Source organism: Brachyistius frenatus, unplaced genomic scaffold (assembly GCF_029030835.1).
Source record: "Brachyistius frenatus isolate BFR_SWC_R1_liver_20210118 unplaced genomic scaffold, ASM2903083v1 Contig_254, whole genome shotgun sequence".
Lineage (NCBI taxonomy): Eukaryota > Metazoa > Chordata > Actinopteri > Embiotocidae > Brachyistius > Brachyistius frenatus.
This window is the reverse complement of record NW_027210853.1, coordinates 209,112-231,508: the sequence shown is the minus strand read 5'-3', so window position 1 is coordinate 231,508 and position 22,397 is coordinate 209,112. Positions and strand designations below refer to the sequence as shown.

The 22,397-nt window shown below is 40.9% G+C and overlaps 2 protein-coding genes across 3 annotated transcripts; one reads left to right on the top strand and one right to left on the bottom strand.

The window, feature by feature from the left end:
* Positions 1 to 5,791: 5,791 nt before the first annotated feature.
* ppp1r13l (protein phosphatase 1, regulatory subunit 13 like) lies at positions 5,792 to 18,882 on the bottom strand. 2 transcript variants are annotated; one of them, XM_069720980.1, is made up of 13 exons: positions 18,661 to 18,882; positions 13,544 to 13,606; positions 13,311 to 13,432; positions 12,437 to 13,025; positions 11,944 to 12,036; positions 11,718 to 11,806; positions 10,874 to 11,246; positions 10,294 to 10,766; positions 9,822 to 9,959; positions 8,509 to 8,642; positions 8,143 to 8,309; positions 7,322 to 7,515; positions 5,792 to 7,200 (listed from the first exon to the last, which is right to left on the bottom strand). In XM_069720980.1, exons 2-13 carry the CDS (start codon positions 13,578 to 13,580, stop codon positions 7,165 to 7,167), a joined length of 2,445 nt encoding a protein of 814 aa, XP_069577081.1. In that variant the 5' UTR covers positions 13,581 to 13,606; positions 18,661 to 18,882; the 3' UTR covers positions 5,792 to 7,164. The 2 variants fall into 2 exon arrangements, with proteins under 2 accessions (XP_069577081.1, XP_069577082.1); XM_069720981.1 differs by lacking the exon at positions 18,661 to 18,882 and adding an exon at positions 14,008 to 14,248.
* A 705-nt stretch (positions 18,883 to 19,587) lies between these two features.
* Positions 19,588 to 21,600, top strand: opa3 (outer mitochondrial membrane lipid metabolism regulator OPA3). Its single transcript, XM_069720987.1, has 2 exons — positions 19,588 to 19,761; positions 20,722 to 21,600. The coding sequence occupies exons 1-2, from the start codon at positions 19,620 to 19,622 to the stop codon at positions 21,048 to 21,050; spliced, it is 471 nt and encodes a 156-aa protein (XP_069577088.1). The 5' UTR covers positions 19,588 to 19,619; the 3' UTR covers positions 21,051 to 21,600.
* Positions 21,601 to 22,397: the final 797 nt, after the last annotated feature.

The following is a 22,397-nucleotide window of genomic DNA, read 5'->3' as shown; positions in this document are numbered from 1 at the left end:
GATTAATAGTACAGATCCACCAAAGCCTTCATTGTGTTCGCTCATGCACTCATTGTCTTGAAACTTTGATGTGTTTCTACAAACACAGAGCTATCCACTTGTACTATGAAGGGCTATGTATATTTAAGTATTACATTTCTGCAAAATAAAATAAGTGGCCTATACAACCAACCAGAAAAATAACAACAATAATATATATGACTTCATCGTTTGCAAGTGAAATAGTCAAAACCAGAGTTGAAGTTCTGCGTTTGCAAGTAAAAACAGAAAACACAGCAATCAATGACAGTTGATAAAACACAGAGCAACAGAATTAATTTTTAAACCCAAATTTGATTATTATGTATGCCTGAACGGAGGTGGTAGATGTTTTGTATTGTAAAAAAATACTAATAATTACTGCTATGCATCCTTATCTTTCTGTAAATGTTTCTATACCCAGCAATCATTCTGACATCTAATTTAGGGAAACTGTCTTTTTTTGTAAATTTTTGTAAAACTTTTTTAAAACTAATCATACATGGAGCTGTGTTCTTCAAATCAAACACAAAAGACAACTATTCATTCATGCTTCCTGCTTCATGACGAACCAAGTGGCATGCTGGCCTGCATGCTGCAAAGACCTGAAGTAGTAGGACATCCTGGTATTTATGGCATACTACATTTAACATACTTTGTATTGGGACATACTAAATCTTGTTCAGGTGTACTAATAGGATAGCTGGATTATTTAAACATGGCAGATGTCCTTATGAATTCTCCTTCTCATCTTTCCTTGACCTCATGACCTTTTCCACTTCGGTCAAGGAAAAGATCCTGGAAAGGACCGAGGTGGTCATTTTTTTTCCCTATTCGACGGCCCCCTTAACCGTGTTTTTCAATAAAAATAATATTTTTTTCACCAAGAACCTGCAGTAATTCTTCTCTGCTGTAGTTCGTTACAGATTTCATGAAACGCAGGAACACACACTTTCTCTGAAGTCTCACATATTATTACACAGCGGGAAGCTACGGACCGAGCAGCCTGATGAGTGCTTCACAGCAACCGTAGAGACTGCACAATTTAACTGAGGTCACCGTACAAAATAATATTGCACCACCCTCCTCTGCACTCCAGTCTATTGTCCTCTCTCTCTACCTCATTTTGGTTGTGCCATTTTAATATATTTTCCCAGATGCAGCACATTTGCCCACATCTTCCTCCTTTTATTCATTAACCTCACAGTGAACTGAAACAGCACCTTGTTATGAACATTTGAGAGGGACTGTGGAACAGCCACTAATCACTTCAGACAGCCAGTAACTACCAGGTCATTTACACACCAGGGAATATTCAACACACACACACACACACACACACACACACACACACACACACACACACACACACACACACACACACACACACACACACACACACACACACACACACATGCATACAGTGCAGTTTCTGCTGAATTTTGATGACTCTAATGAAATTGTGGAAAGTAATGAAATAAATGCTTAAGTGGCCATTTAAGGGGATTAGAAATGCAAAGTGAGAGGGAAGCCTTGATAAAGAAAAAGCTTGAGTAGAATCATTTGTTTGTATGTGTGTGTGTGTGTGTGTGTGTGTGTGTGTGTGTGTGTGTGTGTGTGTGTGTGTGTGTGTGTGTGTGTGTGTGTGTGTGTGTGTGTGTGTGTGTGTGTGTGTGTGTGTGTGTGTGTGTGTGTGAGAGAGAGAGAGAGAGAGAGAGATAGGAAGGATGAAAAAAAGGAGGGAGAATGTAGAAAGAGGAGACAAAGAGAGAAACATTCAAAGAGAGTGGATAGGAGATGGAGGATGGGATGGAGGTCTCACGCCTTTTTGCAATTAAAGTGATTAATATCCTACCACCGAGTACCGGGGGTGTGCTTGGTGAGTGGATCCAGATTGTGTTGCTCAGAAAGTCTGTTAAGGACTCAAAGAGTCCGAGTTCTGTCTTCTACACACTATCATAACTGAACAAATAATCCCCGGTGACTCATGGATGTATTGCTGAAGTGAGTTATCCCATTCATGAATCTTTTATTCTGTGGTAATATCCTGACTCGAAGACATCAACATGTTGTTTATTGGATTAATAGCTCACGAATGGAAGAAACGTCAGTTATTTTCTTAAGCATCAGTTTCTCCATTGACATGGCCTCAAGAGACAAACATACTGAGTCATTACATGATTTGGATTTAGCTTTATCATGCTATGAAACTACTTGTATCACCCATATGTAGATTGATAGAACAGATTCAAGCGGAGGTGGAACTGGAGACTTTGGGGGGGAAAGAAAGTAAGAAAGACATTTACATGTTCTTCCTATGAAATTGATGCCATTAAACCTGCAAACTGCAATTTATTGCAATTTAGGCAACTGCAACCAGTACAATGGTTTAACAACTATAGTTATGACTAGATGCTTAAATACTGGGGAAATTACTCTCTTTCTCTCTCTGCGCACACTGCACGTTTTTAAAAAAAAAAAAAATTATCCATCCCTTTTATGAACCTCTTTGCAGCAGCACTCATTTGGGACATTGCCATGTGATGTCATCCCGACAGGAATTTCTGCTCAGGCAGAGAGAGAAAGTGGAGGCGTAAAGGAGAAGGAGGAAAGAGATGAGGAATGAGAACGTTATTCATTTGGTCGAACCCCGGCAGAGTGAAACGGTTCCCTGTGGGGGAGACACAGAGAGGCAGAGAAGAGGAAAGAGATGGAGTGGGACTTCTTGCCAGCGCGATTTGTCTTGTAGAGGGGAAAAAAAAAAGGGAAGAAGAAGGCTATAAGTGATGGGGACACTGAAAAAAAAAAAAAAAGGGCACAGAGAGGAGAGAGAGCTGATAGTGAGAAAGGGTTGTTCTTGGTTTTGGAGTGTAGGAGGTTGTAGTAAGAGGCGATGGCCGGGTTTTTACCACCACGGCCCTTGCTTAGCCTGCGCTGACGTACTTGTCATTCTGAAGGCCTGAATGATTTATTAAAGTGAGGAGTGGCAGAGAAGAGGGCAGCCAGGCGAGCTCTGATTAACTAGGGGAGCAAGGGAGGACAAGCACTCCTCTATTATTCATTACTCCACGGGAGCACAGAGTGGGAGCATGGCGAGAATGGATGTGGTGGTGAAAGAAAGAAACGAGTGGAGTGGACATTTTTGCAGGCTCACCCCGCCTTTTAGTTTGTTTTGTTTGCTGCCCCGTTCTCAGGGTGTGTCCTTGACGCAGGGCTGACCGGGTTCAGTTCAGCTCTATGTTTCTGCAGGGCCACGGATCTGCCTGCTCACCTCAGTGTCGGAGCGAGGGGGTGCATGCATACAGAAACACACACGTGCACACACACAAACACAAACAGAGGGTGTTCCTCCAAGGCAGTTTGTTGGCTGTCACATATAATACTCACAAAATATAGGGACACATCAGTCCAGTTCTGACCTGGACTGTTGGAAACATTCATGGCGTTTCCAACTGATATTGCTGCCACAGAAACGCACACAAACACACTTGTTTGTGGTTTCTAAATAATGAAGCACAGCTTTTGCTGAGATCACATTATAAGATACCTTTCTGCCGCTGGTCTGGCTGAACCGATCTCCTTTCTAACTGAGAAGGGCGTCTCTTCAATACTTAAAAGGCATAAACATACAACATTGATGACCTGTGGGTCAACTTGCCATCTTAAGACTGTAAACCGCAGCCTTGTCTGCTACGATGACTCTGTTTACAGATATCCAGATTCAAACACAAACGTATGAAACTAATCTCTCCTTATTTATTTTTTCTCTTTTTGTCGCCATTAGAACAGTTTTCAGATGATGATTGTTGATTCTGCCCGCTGTCAGTCAGGACAGGTACAACGGGGTTCATTTGATGCGGTTGGGTTTTCTAGATTAATCCCTCCTTCCATCCTCAGGTATCCCATCAAATAGAAAATTGCACGGTGTGCTCAGAAAGATATTTTTCATTCCCTCGGTCAAACTCTTTATTCCCCTTCATTCGGTTTTCCCGTCTCAGCTTTCCTATTTCTATTTTTCTGTTTCTCGGTAGAGCCTCCCAGCTCTATTCTTTATTTCATGACAGTAAAGCATACCTTTCTGCTTATTTGACCGCTGCAGTTTAGGGCTGGTCTGTCATGTCAGATCCTGATGGGCCAAAGAGGCTGTCTCTGATAATGGCCAGCTTGTCTGAAATGACCGTGCGTATGTACGTTGGTGGGGGCTGTGAGGCAGAGTTGAATTGAATACAGAGTACGAAATGAGATAAAAATAATAAAAAAAAACTGGGTGAGTAGCCGCGCTACCTCCGTCACCGGCTGCAAACCACATCACTAACAGTTCATTTTGCTCCATTGTGGCCATAATAGGGTTTCAATGAGGCATCAAATGAGTTCTGCTTGAACAGAATCACAGTTCAGCACAAAACTCTTCACTGCTGCAGATTCTTTCACCTATGCAGGACACTCAGGAGGCGCCTTGAGTTTGACTGAATGCTTGTAGCCGCAAGGACCAGAGGGAAATTATGCATTTGTAGTTGCATGCAGAGGGTATCTGGCACTCCCTTATCAGAAAAAATAGAAACCCCTGCACACAATGTAATGGAGTTTAATCCAAGAGCTCAGCAATAGATCCATGTCAGAGAGAGGCTAATGTTAGGTAAATTTCAGCTTCTAAGAAGCTTCAACAGAGGAGTTTTTACTGCACTGCATTGTGCTGGATTTATTGTGATCCCAATGATTGGAACCACTGATTTAAATGACATCTTTTTAATGATTTTAAAAAAATAATAATCGCTACAGAAAATGTGAAAAACACATGATGAAACTGATGAAGTGAGTCCTTATTCATTATCTGTGGAAACTGCAGCGGTAAAGTCGTGTAATCACACCTTCTTTGTTAAGTTGTTGACTTGAATAAAAAAATACAACATTTAATAATTGAAGATGAGATGTTTTTCTCAGTGTGAAAGTGCATTCCTTTTCTATGCCACGGCCCACTAGTTGAGGCCAAGTGGAGATAAATTTCAATGAAACATTATGTATTCTGGTACAGGCCACTCAACAGTTCGGTTCACTTAAAACACCTGAATTATTCACCAGAAATATTACATTAGTCCACCACAGCTACACATCAGTGTGTCTCTGTATGCGTGTGAGTAAATTCTAAATGTGTGTACTTGACTCTGTGTATGTCATTTTAATTATATGTTTGTATAATCTACATAAAGTAAAATGACATTAGAAGTGGAAGAGGAGTCGGCTTCAAACAGTGTTGACACATAATGGTCTTCAGGGATTGTGATGAAGCATACGAGCAGTGGTGTTTTCTTAATGCGAGTTGAACACAGACAGTCTGCATATCAAAAGGCTGGAGTCAGACTTAATTACAAAAATATTCATCATGTGTGTAGCTTTTTCAGTAATTACACTTATGCATAATGGTGCAGCTAATTGATTCATTAAGTATCCCCAGCAGTCGCAGAGGTGGGCGTAGAAAGTGAGAAGGAACATGTGAAGGAACATAGCTTCAAAGAGGCGGAAACAAGAGAACGTAGATAATAACTATGATGCATAATAGAAAGGAGTAATTCTGCACAAAAAAAGCATTGATAAATGAAGATTTATCGTATAGTAGTTTATGTTTGCTGGTAAAACGAGTGTCACTGTATTACTCATGCTGAATCTATTCTTGATGAAACAGTGTCATCTGCTGGTCAGTAAAGGACATTTCACAGCTGGTTTTTTTTAGCCACCAACACTTGACTGAGACAAATGATTCCACTGAAAACCAAAATCACATCACTCCTTTATTGAATATTTGAACATTTGGTCAGTGTGTGTCCCTTCAGAGGGGTTAAAGGTTAAATGCACAGTTTCAAACGTTGAAAACTGATGATGAAAACCGAAAACAAATACATCACCGAATACTCATTCTACCACTGTGAATACACACACATCCACAAAAAGACCAGTTTCAATGTCATAGAAAACACACATTCTCTTCAAAACAAGGTTAATGTATACAAGTGGCATAAAAACACAACAGATGACCAACATTGTGAAAAAAACAACAACACTAAAGCCAAGCAGAAACAAGCCAAATTCTGGTACATTCCTACTGTGGCTGATTGAAAATACTTGAAGGTCGTGTTAGTAGGAAAACATCCCTCCTCAAATTCAAACATCTTTTTGGGCTATTAAGGTCATAAATGTGTTCGTTGATAAGATTAATCAGTCTCTGTAGTCAGAGAAATCTGCTTCACAAATATCTTACCTTGGATACTAGCACTAAGATCTGAGAAACTAGCTGCAGAAACAGTGATATCTACATAAAGTCATTTTTATACATTTTAGGCCTTTTGCCCTTATTTAATGAAAACAGTAGATGCAGAGAAAAAATGTGTAGAATTAAAGCGGAGGAATGATATGATATGACCGGTGGGGAATCAAACTGCTGACAGAATTTGCTAACTTTCCTAACTACTCAGTTATCTGGTCGCCCCCATACAGAAATATTATAAAAGAATGAAGAAGAAAAAAAAAAAAAAATCCATGTTAACTTCAAACAGCTCTGTTTCACTTAAAACTTTTTGATGCTTCTTTGATGTAGCAGCAGAAGAACTGTTCCAGTAATAAGAGTGTTGATTTTACTCTTATTGAAGCAACCTGATTCTAAACTGAGCAATCATGGGTCACGTTTGATGACAACATACATTGACCTCATTGATAAGTAGACTCAACACCACGCATCATAATGCACTTCTGATTAGTAACCAGCCAGTGGATCAGACATGTCCGCGGCTGACTTGAACACAGCTGAGCAGAACAACAGGAAAGATGAACCCTTTGTAATCTTTGGATGGACGGGTGAAGCTTGACAGAAAGATTAAGTAAAGTACAGAGTTGTAGCTTTACTAGAAAAATATCCTCCAGCAGATCCATTACAAATGAAAAAAAGATTTGTTCTTGTCAGTAAGGCCGAAATGAATAGAGACTTCTCCTTCAGCTCTCCTTGACTGACAGATAAAAACATCTCTCGTGCCCTGCAGCAGTACAGCCTTTTCATAATCACACAAAGTCCTTTAGACTAACAGTGTGAAGCTGTTAAACAGAGTTTCTGAGACAGTCCTCTGCATCAGTTTGACCACGGTTGATCATCGAGATCACTTAACAGAGAGATTTAGGCCGAACCTTTGGGAAGAGCTGAAAAAAAAAAGCAGAAGAACGGTCTTTTTTTTTCTGCATTATGAAATTTATCATGCAACAAAAATGAGATGGCAAAGATTGGACTGTTAAGCCCTTCATTTAGAAATGTATATCTTACCCCAAAGTAGTTGTTTGGAACGAAGCCCTCCCTGCCACAGAGCGAGGCCCACCACCAATCAGACCCTTCAGGTTTCTGCAGGATGGTGACCATGTCGCCCTCTTTGAAGCTCAGCTCGTCAGCTGCCTGAGCCGGATAACTCCACAGAGCATACAGCACCCCGCTGTTCTCCACCCCCATGGCCTCCTCCACGCCTGGTAGTACAAAGAAAAACAGGACAAGTGGGTCAAACGTGCTGTACCAGAAAGAGGTCGTCGGAGGAACACTGTTTCTCGACCAAAAGTTTACATGTTACCAATGAAATGTTCACAATAGCTTTATTTTAAAAGTTCTTAAGAGTTTTTCCTGACATATTACTTATTTATTATTTTATATAAAAAGCCTAATATTTCCCAGCAGAATTTTGGTGTAATGTCATCTAAATAAGTTTGTCCACTCAGACAAAAAAAAAAAAAAAAAAATGCAGATTTGCCATGAAAAGCTTTAAAATTTTAGGATATTAAATAATTGCACAAAAATCCCATACTTTTTAAAGTCCTATAATAGTGTCCCTGAGTGACACACCAAAAACACACCTGCCCCCTTTAAGTGACTTTGGATGCTAATTTTAGCTATGATCAATAAGTGTGACCTTTTTATTTATTATTCATTGTATTTTGACATCTGCTATATCATGTGCATGCGTGCGAATGGCTGATTGACGCTAAACTGACTAAACTTGACCACATTACATTGAGGTTAAAAGTGAGGTGTAGATTACATCATTTTATGACTATTCTTTAATGAGTTTCATAGGTTGTGCTTTGGTGCACATGCCTCACCCCTCAGGAAGTTCTCACACTCCTCAAACCCAACAGCGTACGGATCACACTTCTGGGAGGCGGTTGCGCCATCGCTCTCCGTCATGGCCATGACAGCAGCTCCATTCCTCACCAGAAACTCGCACAGAGGACGGTCGTTGCAAGAGGCTGCACAATGCAGCGGAGTCCTGTGGGTCAGAGACACATGCAGGGTACGACGTTATGTTCTGAAAACATCCGAGGCATTTATGATTCTCGTGAATTTATGACGCCGTCGTGAGCAAACACCCTCATCTTAGCAAACTCATTTCACAATGTGAAATGGCCACACAGACAGATAAAATAAGAGATTAAAGGGCACGGTGTAAAGGAAAAGTAAATATTTACCAGCCGTGACTGTCTGGTGCACTGACATTGGCTCCAATGCGAACCAGAAAGTCCACCACATTGTAATGTCCCCCGCAGATGGCATTGTGAAGGCCAGTGATGCCTTCGTCATTCGGCTGGCTGGGGTCATTCATCTGTGAAAAACATTTTACACCAAGTAGATTTGTCAGCTAAACTGTAATTAATCACAATAATTTCTACCCTCATTTCTGCCCATGTTCTTATATGCAGTATGAAATGAGTGTGAGGATAAACACAGATGTTTTTCTGTGTCTTATTGCAATCGGCTGCTTCCAGTCGATCCTTCCTCTAACTCGACTGTCAGCATCTTCTTGTGCGAGCCCCAAACTTTTAGGACGGAAGTAGCATCTGTTGGGCTGACTGCAGAAGCACAGATGAGCTGAACAAGGTGATGCACACTCAGCACACTTTCCTTCAGAAAATTTAAATATAACATATTTTTCAGCACTTCTTTATGTCCGAATCCAGAACTGGAGCACCACACTTTACCGTCTCACGCTTACTTTACACTGGTTTGAGTTATTTTCCCACATTGTCCTGGTTCTGTCTTTTAGTTTGTTGGGTTTCCTGTTTTACTCACCTCTTGTGTGTGTTTGTTTTACTTCCTGGCTTTGCAGTTCAGCACTCTGTGTACTTAGTTCTGCCAGTTCATGATCGTGAGTTCATTGCTTTTTAGCTTATTACTCCACATGACTTCTGCCCATTCCTGAGCTTTAGTCTTCTTACCGCCTCCCTATGTTTTTTTTTGTTTCCTGATTATCTGACAGTGCTTCACTCCTTGTGTTTGTGTACTGGCTTCATAATGTTTTTGTTGGCTTGAGCCTGTTGCCTCCAGCGTCGTGCGTTTGGGTCCTCCCTCCCTCTCGTTAACCGTGGCACTCATGAAATATATTTATAGAGGCTGCTGATGTCAACTAAAAATAATTTTAAGTGGTTTTAGTGGATTAAGTTTTTTGTACTGAAGGTAAATGGAGCGAACAATCCAACTCAAACAACAAATGAAAAGTGTCGTGTGGCCTTGATTTTAACATGTAAACCAGTTTCACTCTGTTCAGTTGTCTCTTTAGACTTTATTCCAATATTATGAATAGTGTTGCTAGTCTTTTGGATTCATGCAAACTTTTTTAATGCATTGTGGATTTTGACATGCTAAGTTTTTGACACCTCAAAGATTTATGTCATTATTGGTGCAACGGGTTTAGGCACTATTACTATCACTAGTAGCAGGAGCGGAGTAGTTACAGTTGTAGCTGCAGTACAATAACAGTACTTGTAGTACTTAATACACGAACCTCTTGAACGGCTCTCTGAACTATCTCCAGTTCTCCGACCAATGCTCCGTCCAGCATTAGGACCAGCGGGCTGAGCCGAGCTCGCTTTCCAGAACCTTTGCGCTCTCGACTGGACCGCCTCAGAATCGAATGGTAGCCCTGAGGGGGACAAAGCAGGGTGGCAGCTTAATTAAGATTATTAAGAAAAACACAGCAGACAATAAAACAAAATGAAACTAATGAAGATCGTTGCCAGATAATTTACGGCAGTAACATGTACGTAGTGTATTTAATGTATAACTTATAATGTAATTGATGTAATCTGCTGATTTACTATGCATTTCATGTGGCACAGCGCATTCATAATGTGACACAATAAAAATGACATCTTTTACAGCGCCTGGTTGTATCAACTCGCTTTACCACATTGTTAGTTGGAGGGTCTTTCTTTTTCAATCTGACACAATCCAGCTAGTGAAAGTCACTTTCTTACTATGAAGTCCTGAGGAATCGCTGTGAGGGCCTGAGGTCGAGGCACATGGGCCGGAGGCATAGCCGGTTCGTCCCCGTCTGAGGAACTGCTGGTGTCGCTGCCTTGCTCCCCCTTCTGCCGATGATCTTTCCGGTGGAAAAGCTTGTCGATTAGATTCTTGTACTGGTTCGGCTGGTAGTGGGAGGCCTTCTTCAGGGTCCGTGATTGGTCCACGGACCCTCGTCTCTTCAGGGCCCGGGGGATTTCTGCCCTGATGCGGAGCAGCTCCTCCAGGTCAGGCATCACATCAGTCTGGGTTTCAGGGGCCACCACTGGCTGCAGCCTGGTGGGGCTCAGGGGCCGGGGAGCAGGCGGCACGCCCTGCTCTAACGCCACACCACCCTCTGGCATGGTGGGATTCCCAAAAATCACAGGAATGTGGTGAACATAGTCCAGCCGCTCTAACTCTGCTTCGACGTCGCCTGGGTTCAGCGCTGCAAACATGGACACAAGCCACATTTATAGAACAGACATCCTGTGAACATTGGTCATAGAGTGTGCAGCTGTGTGCAGCTGTGTGCAACTGGTAAATGCGTTTTACCATCACTGTATATGGCTGGTTGTCTCAGCTCAGCTGGCTGCTGCTGTGGCTTCAGTACAGCTTGGTGGGAGAATTCCCTCGGGATGGGTACTGCTGGTTGGTAAATGGCCATATCTCCTTCTCCTCCCAGGACTCTGGGGTGGCAGGTTGACATGACTCTCCAGTGGGGGTTTTGGAGGCGCATTATGACAGAGAGAGGAATGGGTTTACGCTGGTGGGGCTTAGTGGAAGTGGGAGGAATAGAAATACGTGAGATGATGGGCTGAGAGTGGAAAGGGGAGTTGGCTGGGGATGAAACCTCGGGAGGTACTGATATACGTGTTTTACGGGGCAAAGAACCATGGGAATACTGGAGAGGATTAGAGCGAGGATCCTGGGAAGGAAAGAAAAGGGAAATTGTTGTTGATCAGACCGTGGACACAGAGAATTATCACCTCCACTAACTCATAAACAACAATAGTTGAGTAAATGACTTCCTGACAGTCAATAATAAGGTGTTCATTTTGTGTCATGTGCCTTTTTGACTTTCCTTATCATCAAACTGGACATTTTTCTGTCCCCTAAAATGCCCAAATTTCACAAATGCAGCATAAAAAAAAAAGAAATGCTGTGACTGATTTTTTTGGGCTTGATTTCAAGAAGGCAAGGAAAGGTGTGTCATATCTGGGAAAGTACCGACTCCACAGTCTTTTCACAATGTTCTTATCTGTGGAAAAACAACACTAGGAGACTTGGACTTGAATGTCTGAACTTCTGAAAGTAGATTACTTGTGACTTCAAAGTTTGAGGTACACAAAATCCACACGAAGAAAGGTTTTTAAAAGACTGTGTTAATACCACCCACCTTTTTGGGGGTTGGGGCCGGAGGAGGGCCATCGAGGTTGGATTCTCGCCAACTGGTGTTCGGCACAGACGGCCGCATCCACTCGGTCGCTGTAACAGAAAGGTTTTATTTAAAAAAAAAAAAAAACAGAGACCGCATACAGTACAGACAAGCACTGATTCCACAAATTCACATACAAAATTAAAAGTTGAAAAATAAGGACAAAAAGTAGCAGAAATCAACCAACTGTCATAGCTGTGGTGAGGTTTCCTCTCATAGGACACATCCAGATCTGTCTCATTCCACTTGCTGGGACTCTTCTGTAGTTGCACATTCTCATCTGGGAGGGACAAAAAGATACAAAAACATAAACAGAAAATTTTTATTAAGTGGTGGAAAAAGGAGAAACAACAAATGTCACATTCATTAGTTTACTGGTCACTTATTTGTATAATCTTAAAAAAAATAAGAAGTAAATTATGACAATTGGAACTGACACATCCACATCAAGATTTGACTGATATTCAAATTAAGTCAAATTTTAAAAAATTACATCTCAAATCCCTCAATTATATGTTGAGGTCATGTTTCTTTTTTCACACAGTAAGTTAACCTCTCAGGTAGTTTCCCTAAATGATTTACAACAAAGGGAATCAAGTTAATTCAATCACATAATAATTAAATCATTGTATTGGGTTTAGTTGCCTTTGTTTTACTGCTGGATAACTACAGGCTCTTACCGGGTTGAATGTAACTGCCAAAATTTCGAGGAAGTGTACTGGACATTTGATGACTGAAAGACAATGGAGAGGGATTTCTGTCCAGCCGAGGCGACCTGCGGCCCATCGAGGTGTTATCATAAGGGTTCAGCAGTTTGAGGGAGGTCTGAACAGAGGGAGAGCGAGCTGGCTGGTCCAAAGAAATAGCCTTGGGGTTCTGTGAAGGGCTTCTTTCTATGTAACTATTTGAGCCTCGTGGGCTCCTGTTATAATGAGAGTGGGAATTTTGGCCTTGGGAGTGATGCGACTTTTTGAGGCTGTGCTGGCCGTACTCGTAGCTGCCTGATCCAGCTTGAGGGATTGGAGAGTGTCCTCTCCTGTGGATCTGGGGGGATGAGAGCGGACTCGTTGAGGAGACGGAGGAGGAGGAGGACGGTGCATTTTTATTGCTGGAGAAGACAGAGTCAGTCTGGTAGGAAGGTGTTGAGCTCGGGGAGAAAGGTGTGGAGCTGGAGCTGCTGTTAGTTCTGCCACCTGAATTCAGAGAGGTGATGGAGGAGCTGGATGGCCGAGTGGATGGAGGCTGCTGACTGGAGATAGTGGAGCTGGTCTGAAGGGGAAATGATTATCTAATGAATAAATATTACAAGGAATGATTGCTGTGCTAAACAGCAAAGATTAATTTACACTTTGTTTTGTTGGCATTCAACAACTACTAAACCAGTGTGGTTTGAAAGTCTGCCAATGACTGAGACTCAGAATATGTTGCTGATGAATATCAATCCAATAATTATAGAATAATTATACACTTTTAAGCACTGCAAAAATATAACTGTTAAATGAACAGCTGAAAGGAGAAAACTAGTACTGGAAGTGTGCGTGTATATGTGTGTACCTGAGACCCAGGCGTTGTGTTGTTGTTGGAGGAGGAGGCCTCCTTCAGCATCGAGTTAAACTCTTTGGATAACTCATCAGCTGTGGCCAGCGATGCGTTCAGGTCGTCATTCATAGACTGGACTGCAGATAAGCCACATAAGTACCACAGACAATTAACATTAGCATATCACAGCCATGTGCACAAATAAACTCTGAGCTAAGAAGACAAAGAAAGGATTTGGGGAAACTCACACAGCATGCTGGTGCCAAAGCTTGTCTGAGAACTCATGGCTGTGAAGTATCAGTTTCCTGCTCCTGAAAAAGAAAACCAGAAAAGCTTCACACCTCTTTCAGCTAGCAATGTTTGTACCATCTTACAAAATGAATGTGCATTCAGCATCAGACTCGGCTTGCTCCTGTCAATTGCAAAACCAAACAATACCAGGATTTGTATTAAAAAGCTCTATCCTCATTCAATGTACCTCAGCCGTTGCCTCTCGTGCTGTGTTGAACAGCGAGCAGTCTTTTATCCTGAGCAACAGGTTCCCAGCTCTCTCACGCCCTCAAGGCATTTAACACAAAAAAAAAAAAAAAAAACCTGAATACCTGCCATGTCTTAACAGGCAACACTAACCTCGTGATGTGAAATTTGCAAAAGCAACCAAAAAAAAAAAAAAAAAAAAAAGTATAAGCATACAGTAAATTACATTACAGACCTCTACCCTTTAGAACAGTCACTTGCAGTTGTCTGTCCTGCTTGCTGAGTCAACCATAATATTTGTGAAGCCAGGTGTTATCATACGTATGACTGGTCTATTTGAACAAACAGACAGACAGACAGACAGACAGACAAAGAAACAGGTTCAGTACACAGCTTGTAAGTGGATGAGCTTAAAATATATGCATGGAATAGAATATTCTTTGTAATTTCTTATTCCTGTGCTTCTGGTTTGTAAGACTTTGAGCCGATAAGTTGCCGTCTTCTATTTGATGACAGTATGTACACATTTTGATTGCAAAGCTGAAGAGAAGAGACCTAAAAATCAGACTTCAATACCTTTAACGTTTTTTTTTCATTAACTTAAAATAATAATCATCACTGCATCTTTGGCTTTTAAGTATATCAGAACTAGCTGCATATATTTATTCAAGTGTACTGACAGCTGACAGGTGGGATTTCTAGTTGTGATTTATTGCTTTGTTGTGCTGCCTTCAACAAGCCCCATCTTGGAATGTCCGGCATTTTCCAGAGGCACCTTCATTTGCTCAAGGCTGTTTCTTCCCCTTACAACAACTCCAAAACTGTATTCTTATGTTGATTGCTGTTTAGATATATATATATATATATATATATATAAAACCCCAATGGGACAGATTTGAAGTTGTTCAAAGAATGTTGTCATTTTTGCTCAGATACTGAGGGTTTCCTCCTGCTTTAAATTTTTGTGTAAAGATGTCACAGATTGCACCTGTAAAGGAGAAATAGAGATGTATTTGTTATGGATGTTACTTTGGAAAACAAATACCAAATAGAACATTTCCAGAAAAGTTGCGGGGAATCTTTAAACTGTTTTATTAAGGGGACGTTTGTCTTTGTTGCCAGCTTGTTTGCTTGACACATGAAGTGTGTTTGTACATCCAAAAATATATATATTTGCCTGGTGCGCTTCGCTCTCTGCCACTGGATAAACTCAAACACCAGCTGAACATTAGGCAACGCCATCAAACTGAAGACAGTCGGGTAATGAGCGTTCTTCACATGGTGTACTCAGCCGGGACTTGTCATGCCTCAGTCAGGCCACATTCCTCGCCACGCCTCCCAGTGAGGCATTCACCTCACTCAGCCTGCAAGGCTTATCTCTGTGAAGAGCAACTCGAACAAACACAGATTACACTCTCACTGACTCACAAAGGTCAGGTCCATCACTCCCTGAACTCTCCCCTGCCTGCTCCAGTGAAGCATTCACCCCGCCCCTCTCCTCCCTGCTACACTCTTTGTGGTGACATCACCATTTTCTCCCGTAAGTTGATGACTCTTGCTGCGTTTGAATTGTTTGCGTTACTGTCACGTGATCATTTCACCGTCAAAACTTTTTTCCAATTGTGTTTTTATTTGATTCATGTATTTCACTTTGTTTTATGTTTCATGTTCTATCATCTTCCACCTTGTTGTGTTTTTCTCGTCATTTAAATTCTACATTTGCTCGTGGGCCTGATGGTTATTTTTCAGCGTCCCAGGTTTGTGAATGTGATATCTCAAGGACACCTTCAGCAATGATGTCTCTTTGAATTTGTCACAAATGTTCACTTGGAATCAAGGATAAGCTGATACTGGGAACGCTTTGCCATTACTCAGGAACAGGAATAGAGATTAAGTACATATTTCACAACTGGTCAGATACGCAATTGGTGACACTAACTTTTGGTGTCCACCTTGAAACTGTGCTGACTGTGTGGATCATCTGTGCTGCTTCACCACAATAATAATACAGTCTGAACAAACATATTGTGAACTGCAACTTGACTGTTTGGGAGAGTCACACAACCCCAAGGCTGGATTCTTAGTTTGTTATTTTTCAAGTGATAGCGTTTGTTTCTTGTTTATATTCTTATCTCCACTGTTTGTGTTGGTAATTTGCTTATTTTATCAGCATAATTTTTATAGAGTAATTTTGGTAAAAAAAGAACGTTTTAAGACTAGAAGCAGAGAGGGGCATATAGTAAAAAAAATTTTTTTCTTAGGAACAGCAATTATCACATAGCCAGACAAATGAGGCAACTTTTACACCTTATTGTAAACATAGACTAGAGGATAAAGATAAAAGCATATAGGAGGGGGGGAGTATAAAACACAGGAAGATTAATTATCTGAAAGTTTAAAATGAACTGACAGTTTGTGGCCGCTGAAGCTGCGTCACTTTACTTTCTCAAAAAGCGTTCTTGAAAAACCTGATATTCGTTTTCTTTTTGGTTAGTTTGCTTAAATTACAATGTCAGCTGCTTCTACAATTTCAACATTCAACAATTAGTTCTTTTGAGCGGTGAAGCCAAAATGAAAGCCACAAGATGAAAAAAAAAAAAAAAAAAAATAGTACTTAAATAAACTACTGGCTTTTTTTTTTTTGGATGGAAAACTTGGCAACTCAGAAACTTTGTTAAAGGACACTCGGAAAAGCAGAGAGGTCCTGTGAGAGGCAGGAGGGAGATTTAAGGATTAAAGACAATAATCACTATCTTTGCAGAAAGCCAGGGTGTGTCTGACCACAACTACAAGCAGTGCCTCAGTTTTCCCATTCCTTTTATGTTCCTCACCAACAATCCAAGACTACCAAACTAATTGATGTTGAGTTACGCTGAACTTATTTCCATCTAGGCATCCGCTTATTTCCTCCCAGCCCAGCTTCACAATTGTCAGTCTCGCCTTCACATCCTTCCACTTGATCGTTCTGCCTTTGTGTTTGCAATGAACTTTGCTGAGACTAAATGGTGAAGGAAAATCCTCTGATTCACCCAAACACTTCCCACTTCCTCAGCTGGGCTGCGCAGGATTCTATTATAAAAAAAAATCTAAACATTAACCCTGACATTAAAATTGAATTCTCAAAACCTTTTACGATTGCTTTTTCTAGATTTGGAATACCAAGAAAGACATTAGTCCGAAGTAACACTTTGGGTCCAATGCCAAAGATAACATCCACTATAATGTTTGTACTGGCTCACCACTATCTAATGGAATGGGCATTGGTGTTGATGATATAAGGCCAAGGCTTATTGTGCAAATGCAGGTGGAAGGTACCGTTTAATTATTACGTAAAATAAATAGGAATCTGTGTCACAGAAGGAGGAGACCGTTGTGCACTGATGTTCATGCTGACATATGATCCACCGGTAATGGCTCACTGATTAATCACGTCTTCTGCTTTCAGACTTCACCAACTGTTCACTTGTTAAATACAAAAACTCCACCCAAAGTATTCTTTTTATCATGCTTACGCATGCACTCTCTGGCCCAGTTAGTCAATGAAATGCCTATCTAAATACACAAACAGGTGTGCATACACAATCAGCAACTGTCATAACAAAGACCCTACACAATACAGGTCTATTGATGCTCTCAGTCTGAGGATAACAATTACTCTCCTGCAGACACAAGAGTACATAAACCATGTAAAGACCAAAGACATTTCTGATATGATAACAATTAGTTCCTAACTATAGTCGAATTTCCTATATTCCTCTTTTGTTTATGATGCTGCCTCCTCTCATTTTGGCATTGCGACATCCAGCACTGTGCCAGTAATCCACTTTCAGAGCGATACTGTTCTCCACAACATGTGACTCAGGAATCTCTCGGTGCCACTCAACATTACAGAAGTTTCTATCATGTTACATGCCCTAATGCCTTCTGTGTGTCAGGCTCCTGCTGTCGATGGTGCAAAGCAGGGCCGAAACTGCCGACATGTGTGTGCATGCATGAATTTGATTACAGAGGAGAGAGTCAAATTATAGGTGAGATTTTTAACCATTGGTGAGGCAACAGGTTAAGCAAGTGCAGCACACAATGCAGACCAGCTCCTTTCAAGTAACAAAGCAATTAAGAGTATAGAAGCTGGATGAATGCCATCTAAATCCTGCTGGAATAGGAAGGCTTAATTTGCATGCAGGTTACAGTTGTGTAGAGATCCTAAAAAAAAAAAAATTGAATTCCTGATAGTCACTCACTTCAAAACAAAAATGCACAAGAATGGATTTGATGGTGATGAACAGAAACACTAAAAATGACTATCAATCATACACGATTCCTCACAAATGGTTAACATCCAACAGAAATATCATATGAAACATCATAAAAAATACCAAAATAAATACAACCACCAAATCCACAAAGTCCCTGTAGATAGTAAATCCTCATTAGAGTTGGTTTTCTTTGGATTTAAATGGTTATGACTGCCAATAACGGACAGACTACTGGTGAATGGTAGTCTGCACATCAGTCCATCAATGTCCAGCCAGCAGCTATAGCTGGCTGTTGTTGCTCGGGCTTCTCTCTATGGTTGCAGACTGAGAGGCATGCCAGCCTTTCTTCCTTAACATCTGATTTCCATTAGAACAAGCTCCTCCTCGCACACAAAATCCCCCATGAACGAGAGAAACATTGGAAAGAACTATTCAGGAGGAAAATGCGTTTTTACAACTCCAAACTTACCTCCGAACAAACTAAAAAAAATAAATATATATATATATAAAAAAAATACACCAACTAATACAACACAGACTTGATCTTAATAAAACATAACCAACGCGAACTAATCGTAAATCCTGACCCTGTCGCAGTTTTCCTCTCCGGGAAGAACTATAAACTTTCTTACCTCAAAAACGAGTTCCTTTCTGTCCCCAAATTCGAGAAGAAAGCTGAACCGTGTTCAAGGCTTCTCGTCTTCCTGAAGTCTGTCGGATCCGTTTGTGTTTCTCTCCTGTGGCGGAGACTCCAGACATTCAGTCATCGCTGCGTACCGAGCTGAGTTATTTTGGCTCAGAGTCCAGCCCCTCGGCTCGCTCCGCTGCTGTAACCCGAGCCAGGTGTTTCTGCCACAGCTGGCACAGGTGAAGTCTAACATCGTTATTTCAGGATACACTTCTTCTTCTTTTTTTTTTTTGTATTGACGTTTTCTGCGAAGATGGCAGCGTTGCATATCATTTTAAAGACGCATAAAGAACGTGTCAGCTTTTTATTTGCGAGTTACACTTACTTATAGTCTAATTAGTTTAAAAGTTATGATGTTTTAGACGCTGTCGACAACGATATATACGTTGCATGCCGTGTCAACGCCAGGATTGACTAATATTGTTGTACCTGATTATATTAATCGCACAGTGGCTTGTCTAATAGCCAATAGTGTGCTGCATCATGCATGTTCAGTATGGCAATGGTATTGGCCTGAATAAATGTGGTACACGCGCCAAAAAAGGACAATATTTGACGTCATTTTTTATTGCATATTCTGTGGTTGTAGTTGATTTACGTGAATTATATGTGATATACCCTTTCCTACACCAGATGGGGCCGTTTAGGGAAATGAACAGCATATTCGTTTTATTCTCATCCATGGCGATGTTGTAAAAAAAATTAAAAAAATAAAAAATAAAATAGAGATCAAAGGTTAACCAGTGTTTATTTATTGCGCGTGAGTGAAAATCTGTCTGCGGTGCAAATCAAAAAAAAAAATTGCATACATGGGCGGGGCTTCAAAGGACCCTGTCAATCATTAAACGTCATCGCCTAAACTCTGCGTGCTCCGCCCCGCTGAGGTGAAGTGTTTCCGCCAAGATGGTTGTCGGTGCCTTTCCTATCGCCAAGCTCCTCTACCTCGGAGTGAGGCAGATGAGCAAACCGGTCGCGAACCGAATAAAAGCCGGAGCCCGGAGAAGCGAGTTCTTTAAAACCTACGTCTGCCTGCCGCCGGCACAGAGTGAGTAACCGGGCTAACAGCCACGAATGGCCTCGAATCCGCTGCCAGTCACCCGCGACTACAGATAACGCGAGGAGAGCCGCGACGACCAATGGCATTAAAGCTGAAGGGACCGCTTAACCAATCATTTTCATGGGTTTATGTGTTCGACCAATAGCAGCCAAGCAAGCTTGAAGAGGGCGGGTCTTGTTTGTCATTGAGCATGCTCGTATGAAGCCTTTAGCTTTGCTGTGAGGACACGAGAGGACAGCAGGCTCCCCAACGTCCTGTCCAAATGTTGACTTCACTGGAAACACGTCGACTGGCCTCTTGTGTTGTAGTGTTTAGGCATTTTGGAGATTTCTCTCCGTTTAAGTTGTTCAAAACGCTGCTAAAATAACAACCAAGGCTCGGCATGGACCATATTCTCTGCAGAGTGTGTCAGAAAACTTGGCTCATGGTAGTTCAAGTAAAAAGACAACAACAACAACAACAACAACAACAAAAAGAAAAGAAAGCCTCCTACCCTCCAAATGATCATTTTTTTTTTTTTTTTTTTTTTTTACAACATTTACTCTGCTGGCACAAAATAATACTGTGAGCAACTAAAGAAATATGAATCTACAATTTTACATTTAAGAGCAAGAAAAATTCATAATTATTAATAAGTTTGATGGAGATCATAAAGAAAAGCCTTTTATAAGAAAACAAGCTGAGATGTTGGGTTGTTCAGTCAAAGAAATGTCACCATCTACATTCATTACATAACATGGGAAATGGCAGTCGAATGTCACCCTGAAAGCCCGTATTATTAAAACTTTGTATTTATGAATTATAATCGCAGTAAGCGGCGCATTCGCACTCATCATGAATAATGTACATGAAGGCACGCTTCAGTGCAAATGTGAGCAGGACGTCAAATATCATATCGAAAGCTTAACCGGCATGTTGTTTCACACTGTACGCTGTTTGTCTTCGCAGTTTATCACTGGGTTGAGATGAGAACCAAGATGCGGATCATGGGCTTTCGGGGTTCCAGCATTAAGCCACTAAACGAGGAATCGGCTGCAGAGCTGGGCGCAGAGTTGTTGGGAGAGGCCATCATCTTCCTCATCGGTGGCGGATGTATGGTGCTGGAGTACAGCAGGCAGGCCACTAACGCGCGGCGCAAAGAAGAGGAGCAGAACGAAACCATCACAAGCCTACAGACACAAATAGGAGAACTGACACTCACCACAGAGACTCTAGATGCTCAGCTGAGAGAGGTCCACAGGCAACTGCTTTTCTTCCCTGTTCCCAGCAAAAAATGACTCGAGTAGTTCTTTGCTATACAGCGTGGCATATTGTCGGCTTGTGTGTGTGTGAAGGAGTAAGAATGCACCAACGTAGTGCCGTGATATGTGAAGCCTGATAACTACCTTGCTTCACACGCTGCCGTAGAGCTGGGTGGACGAGGCAGACAATAAGCATATCAGTGGGTTTGGTTTGCTTAAATCATCTGCTCATATTTTGAGCAACTAGCTGTAAAGTGGGATTGCTATGATATTCATAGTGAATTTCTATGGTTGATCTTGCATGTTCATCATAAAGTGGACTGTACATACGGATTTACAGTACCAGGAAATGGTGACCTTAAGTTTAATATAGTTTCTGACAGCCCCAGAATATTACTTCATAATTTTTAATTCAGTGATCCTCATGGACCTTAATCACTTGGGAAATGCTGATTTTCATGCTTAATTGGTTTTGTTTTTGAGTGACTATTGATTATATAACACACTTCAGAAATTATCAACATTTTGTGAACTTCAAAAAACACTCTAAAACCAACAAACATCAGATTATATCAGTGGATTCTTTTTTTTTTTTTATTATTATTATTATTATTATTATTATTATTATCTGCCTCCCCCCAGTTTCATGTTAATTTCATGTTGCGATTGATGGTTCATGTTCTTTGTATCTGATGACAACTGAAAAAAGGATGGTGTGAAATAAAAATGGTATGCTGTCTGCTAATTGAGTGCATTAAATACAGATTTAGAAAATACAACCTTTACTCCGAGTGACTCCAGATTGTCAAGTGTTTTTTGCTGTAGATCTAAATCAGGGCTCGAGATACGGCCTGTTTGAAATTTTCCCACAAGACCCAGAAGAGGATGACTGTCTGGATACCGTTGTACTGTTTGCCAATACAGACCTGCTACAAGCACCTTATGTCGACTGGGAATTGTTTTAATTGTATCATAAACAGGCTCATAATGTTTTATTTATCTTGTATTTTGCCGCCTGAAATTGATACCATAAAAAGGATCCCTTTTATTAGTTCATTCCATTTACTAATTTATCTATTAACATTATATTATGTTTTATAGCCATCTATTGACAAACAACTGGTGTCATGGTAATACGCTTTTCAAAAACTTAAAAAAAAATAAAAATAAAATCTGTTTCTGTCTATCCCAGAATCAAGTACTTTTGAGGGTGTATAATATATAACAATAGCGACAGAAAATAAACATATTATATATTATATATTATATAATAATATATAATATATTAATAACCTATATTCTATTTGACGACAGTTGCGGAAGCCGTGTTTAACACGGCTCTCTTGCTATAAACTTTGAGTAGGCCTGATTTTCTGTTTACAA